Source organism: Polistes canadensis, unplaced genomic scaffold, assembly GCF_001313835.1.
Source record: "Polistes canadensis isolate GaletaPanama2010 unplaced genomic scaffold, ASM131383v1 scaffold_9, whole genome shotgun sequence".
In the NCBI taxonomy this organism is placed as follows: Eukaryota; Metazoa; Arthropoda; class Insecta; order Hymenoptera; family Vespidae; genus Polistes; species Polistes canadensis.
This window is the reverse complement of record NW_014569556.1, coordinates 71,541-77,797: the sequence shown is the minus strand read 5'-3', so window position 1 is coordinate 77,797 and position 6,257 is coordinate 71,541. Positions and strand designations below refer to the sequence as shown.

General features: G+C 27.7%; 1 protein-coding gene across 1 annotated transcript; it reads left to right on the top strand.

Moving 5' to 3' along the window:
* Positions 1-254: 254 nt before the first annotated feature.
* On the top strand, positions 255-4,088 carry LOC106792421 (elongation of very long chain fatty acids protein 1-like). The gene is made up of 6 exons (XM_014758841.1): positions 255-687; positions 1,332-1,522; positions 2,202-2,282; positions 2,493-2,655; positions 2,905-3,044; positions 3,681-4,088. Exons 1-6 carry the CDS (start codon positions 642-644, stop codon positions 3,843-3,845), a joined length of 786 nt encoding a protein of 261 aa, XP_014614327.1. The 5' UTR covers positions 255-641; the 3' UTR covers positions 3,846-4,088.
* Positions 4,089-6,257: the final 2,169 nt, after the last annotated feature.

The following is a 6,257-nucleotide window of genomic DNA, read 5'->3' as shown; positions in this document are numbered from 1 at the left end:
AGAAACTTTATACATTACACGTGGTATAATTACGTTCCATTTATTGCCTTTGTCCGGCTCGGTTGATATACGGGGAAAGATTTACGTAGGAAATAACCGTTTCAAAATCATAAATTACATCGAGCCTTTTCTTTTAGATTGTTTTCCTTTTTTTTTTCGTTTTTAAATATATTTTTCTTTCCTTTTAATATTCAAAAATCGATGAACAGTTTTTATAATTAAAATTTAAAATTATTAAAAAGGTAGAATAATTTTTCTCTTTTCTTACATCAAGATCTTCTCTTTGTGTGTGATTAAAATTATTTATTGAAATCGATTTAATAAAGTAGGAAAGTTTTGTGGCGTTCCTTTTCCCCTCCCATTTCGGTTCCCACTGAATACATGACTTTGCAATGTATTATCTGTATACGCTAACTCGTTATTCTGTCATTCTCTCCTTGGCTACCATCGACAACCATCGCCGTTGCACCAGTATCCTGCTTCTTTAACTGATCTACTCGTTTTTTCTTTATTTACATTCGTGAACAATCAAACAACGGTTACTCGGTTGTTGTTGATGTTTTTACTGTTGTTATTCTTTGGTTCTCTGGATACACCGGATTTTGTTCTTCTTACTTCCTGGCTTACCTGGGTGATAGAACATGGACATCGCGAAGGCCTATCATTATCTCTTCGAGGAAATTGCAGGTGAACGAACACATTAAATATTTTTCTTCTATGTGGAATTCCTTTGTCCGATAATAGTGTACCTCTAGTTTGAAATATTTTTCATTTCTATAGAATGATCCGAAATCGGTGGTCTAAACTTTTTATTACAATTGGTACTCGATGGTATAAGCAATACATTTGTTTTTAATTGTATTTTTTTTTTCATTATAATTTAACTAATGTAACATATTCGAAAAATATTAAATATTACAAATTTTTGCACTTTGAAGTTATTTTTATAAAATAAATCAATATAAAATATCTTTATTTAAATATTATTTTAAATGTAGTACGTACATTAAGTATGTACAAATGAGATATTAAAAATAAAATAAAAATCGAATAAGTGTTGATCGAGAACAGAGTAAATAAATAAATAATTATAATGCAAATATAAATTTTATGATTAATTATATGATATTTTATCTCATAAATCTAAAATTTAAAGTTCTATTTTTTTACGAATCTGTTCTTTATTTACGTATTGTTGTATTATCTCAATTTCAGATCAAACATTGTTTTAAATGTATATAAATGTAAAATATTAAGTAATGTTCTGGACTGTTTAATATCTTATTAAGATTTCTCGATTCATGTTTAATGATAGCAAATGTTTATTTTAGATCCCAGAGTGGCGAATTTTCCTCTAATGAAAGATCCCTTCGCTGTGACATTGATCTTGCTTGCTTATCTAGAGTTTGTTCTTCATATCGGACCTCGTTATATGAAAAATCGGAAACCTTACAAACTGAACAACTTTTTGATTCTGTATAATAGTCTGTTAGCAATTGCAAGTGGAGTCACATGTTACGGAGTAAGCAAAGTTAGATTTTTTATTTAAGATTATAATATAAGAATAATAATATTAATTTCATCACAATCAAATGTATATTGAGAATTTTTGGATTATTTTATACGTTTGAAAAGATTGGTATTTTTTACAGAGATTTCAAGATTATCGATGTTTTTTTAAGTGGAACTATATATATTTTATCTTGCAATATTCTTGTAAAGTATAAAAAACGAATACAAATGATCTGCATGACCATGTCATTCTGATCATTTATTCTTGAAATAATATATATATTAACATCTAAAGATAATTACTCTGTCCATCTTAAAAATCTCTGTAATTTGTAATAATACGAAAAATGTTTGATAGAAAACTTGCATGGCGTAGCATAGAGGGTAGCGGGCATATTGTGTCGCCTATTTTTTTAGCAAAATACAGCAGATATTTCAAGGTCATCTTAATTTTGCTGAATGAAATGATGTATTTTTTTTTATTGCTTTGCGATTTCCGGTATTTAAATATGCATTAAAAATGAGTCAACAGTTAGATATATTGTACTATCTCGCAAATGTCTATAATTATTTGTGGCTGAAACAATTTGTTTTATTACGTTTATTTATCACATCTACAAAGTAATATTCAATGTGAATACAGTTATTTTGCTGTTCCTTGTATATTAAAATATTAATTTTTTTTATAGATTCTCACGTCGGGTTACACGACGAATCTTTCCCTTGGATGTGAACCTTATCGTATTTCTTATGAACCCGAACCTCTTAGGGTAAATATTATATAAATAGCAATAATAATAGTATCGTGATTGAATGGCAGAAGAATATAAATATTTAATTATATATATGAATTCAGAATACATTTCAGATATCTTAGTGACAGTCAAATATTAATACAACGATCAATTAATTGCAAAGTAGAGATAAATTTTTCCATGACGAATTATCGATTATTAATATTATACTTTATTGATTCGTAGATGGCTGGTTGGGTCTGGTGGGTCTTCATAATGAAAGTAGTCGAATTAAGTGACACAATTATTTTTGTCCTTCGAAAGAAATTCAATCAGACATCTTTTCTTCACGTTTATCATCATGCTACAACGGTTTTTATGGCATGGGTTACTTGTAAATACGTTCCAGGTATGTGGTGTAATAATATACTTATTTCATTTCAAGTCAACATATTTTATATATTTTATTTAAAGATTTATCTATTTAGAAAATGATATTTTTATCGAACATTATATTGTTCTAATCGAATATGTTAACGATCGATCATTACATTTTTTTATATAATCTGTTTATTACAAATTTTAACAAAAACCTCTGTTATACCTCTTTTAACAATATGACAAAATTACACAAACAAGTCATTATTTTATTTTTCAGCTGGTATGTGGACTTTTATAATTATTCCAAATTGTATGGTCCACGTAATCATGTACACTTATTATCTATTGGCTGCTTGCGGACCAGAAGTAAAAGAGAGGATCAATCCGGCGAAAAAATATATCACGAAACTACAAATGGTATGAATTTATGTAATATTTTGTTCTTTTTCTTGTTCTTATTAGTTTTCTTTTTTTTTCTAAAATGAAGCGATTTCATAAACGGAAAAACAGATTGTTTTGTGCTTAGTATTTTCGTTTAAAGAAATACGATATTCAATTTTTCGGTTTTACGATTTTTTGTACTCAACTCTTTTCCATTTCTTTTCTTCCTTTTAGTCCAGCTCTTTCTTTTCATCTTTTTTTTTTTCGTTTGTATCGGATTCGAAGTTTACGAAAAAGCTACTACGCTTTTCTTGGGAAAAATTCGACTGGAAGATGCATATATTGCACTTTGTCCTGATACTTACGCGTTGCAACGTGCATTTTCTTCGAAGTAGAAATCGTTGACGATAAGGAGGGCACTTTACTCGCATTAATCTTTCTTCCTATTTTCAAAAAGAATGTCTTATATATTTCACTTTCTTTTTTTTATTGAAGTTATACTTCTTTCTTTATATCTACTTATGATTTTTCTTTTATCGAATTTCATGAATATTTTTAATATAATAATATATAAGATAGTTTTCAAAAAAAAACTAAATAAAAATTAAAAAATTCATATTATATATTTTATTGTTTTTGTTATATTCTGAACTAGCGTTTGTATTATTACAGATACAATTCACCGTTATGCTGATACACACAGCTCAAGCATTCATGCCCTCGTGCGATCCAAACAGGAAATATTTGGCATGCTTGTATGCGTTTCAAGTGATCGTAATATTTTATATGTTTTGCGGCTTTTACAAAAAGTCTTATACGGAGAAGAAGCTGGAGTAAAAGATCCTCGGTGTTAATTAAAATGATCGAATGAATGAAACAAAGGATATTAAAAGTTTCTTGCGTGAGATAATAAATGGATGAATATATTTTGCACACGCTTACGCATATATGTATATATATATATATATATATATGTATATCGATTAGAACTTACAAAATCAAGCTTTTCCATCTTATTTATCTTAAAAAGATAGGAATGAATCTCTTATAAAACAATTTTATATTTTCTTAATGGTACTTGTAACTTTTGAAATGTTTCTCTCTCTCTCTCTTTCTATTTCTTTTTTACTTTATTTTGTCTTATTATTATACAATGGGCAATGTTATTTCATGCATTAGTTTTGTTCTTTTATTTAAGCTATACAAAAATGTAAATGTAGAAAAGTAAGCTTGCACCGATAGTAAGTCTTTAAAAAAGAATCGAATATAATTAACAATATATTCTCGCCGTCGTATGATTTAATAATAATCTACGATGATTTTTCTTTTATCGTGTAAAATAATTCATACGAATGGTAGTAAATATTTTTTCAACAAATATTAGGCTAATAAAGATAGACAAGTTAACGATTATATATAATATATCTGAATAAAAATATTCTCACACGTGCGATTCTAATTGGAAAAATATTTGAAAATATTTAGATATACAGGGTGTATTCTGTTGAAGGGGAAAAGGGGTGATTTAACATTTAAAAAAATTAATACGAAAAAGGAATAACATCGTTTGAAAATTCTTTGGTGTACGCGTACACTGAATTATTTCTTGAATAACTTATTATCTAAAAACATTTTTTTTTGTTTACACTTTTGTATTCTTTGTTCTTCTGTAATTTTTACGTTTTTTTTTTCTGCAGCCATGCGACTTATTTATTTTACCAGCAGCTAATTATTATCAGCAATGAATTTCAAATTATTGTTATTAAACAAAAAGTGATACAAAAGATTCATTTTGAGATTAATTAAGTGCGATTCCTTCCACGACTATAATAATTCTTGTAATAGCAAATTTAAAAATTTCGAATTTTTAAATACGATTTTTTCAAAAATGAGATCTCAAATGAAAAAATGTTACTCTTCTTTTTCGACTTATTTTGTTACAACTACAATAACCCCCTCCCTCTTTGGCTTTACCTCCCATTTAGATACATATTATATATGAGGAAGAAACAGGCAAGCAACACATTATATTATGATTATTAAGTGATAGCTTTTTATTTAAGCACATGTGCGATCTATTCACTTGTATAGCAATTAAAGAAGAAGGGCGCCGACGGACTATACAGGGCTCTATCATTTTCACACTTTAAAATTAGTATAGCGGATTAGTGTGTCAGTGGTTTAAGTCGACACGCATGGTTTACAACCGATAAGACTTTATTAACGTGAACGTGCATTTATCGCGACCCTTGAGGTTTCCCGAGTAGAGTCCCCTATAAGTTCTTTACCCTTAACTCTTTTCTTCTCACTCTTCTCTTCGGAGCCATCTAAACGCGCTCATATTTTGACTCTTTTGCGTAGACGGTGTATTTCGATTTTTACGATAATAAATTCCTGCCATAATAAATTATGAAGTAGAATTTTTACTAAATAATTTCATATACGTTTTCGAGTCAATGATATTAAACATATTATATTTCTGGAAACAGTAACGAAGTATAAACATTATATGAATATACGAGACAGATTGTCTTGTGTGTTTAAATAAATAACACCGCTTTTGTATCACATTTCGACGTGTATTTTATTTTATTTTATTGTTGAAAAGATTGTATATGTCTATCCTGAAATACTACTTTTATTTTTTATAGTACGATATTTGTTAGATTGATTTTGTAAAATTGAAAGATCTTATTATTTGAATGGTTGTTGATAGAATATATTCCATAAATAATTTAAAACGAAATTTAATAAGTTTGCCAAGGAAAGGAAAAAAATTAAATTCTCCAGGTTGAATCTACAGTATAGCAAATTAGAGATAAGTAGATAAAATTTTTAATACAATATATCGTATGTAATATATATATATATATATATATGTAGTAATGTATATATTGTATTATATATATTCAAATTATTGATTTTATTTTTAATTAAATTCGAACGTTTTCTGATGCAAAGCATTAATTAAAAATTGAACCGGGTATCGAAAGTTAGCAAAGAGAGATCCTGAATTCAAATTTTCTAAAAGCGATTTTCGAATTATGAAACTTCGTTAGGTGTAATTTACCTAGATATAAAATCTATCCGATAACAGATACTATTTACGTTCTATATACGCCTTTTATATCGATAAAATTCTAACACACACTAAACGCGTTTAAAAGGGAAAGAATAAAAAGAACCTGTATATATCTCAGAAATTTCAATAAAAGCTCGATCGAATCGTAGATCGTGAAAAGTTAGTGC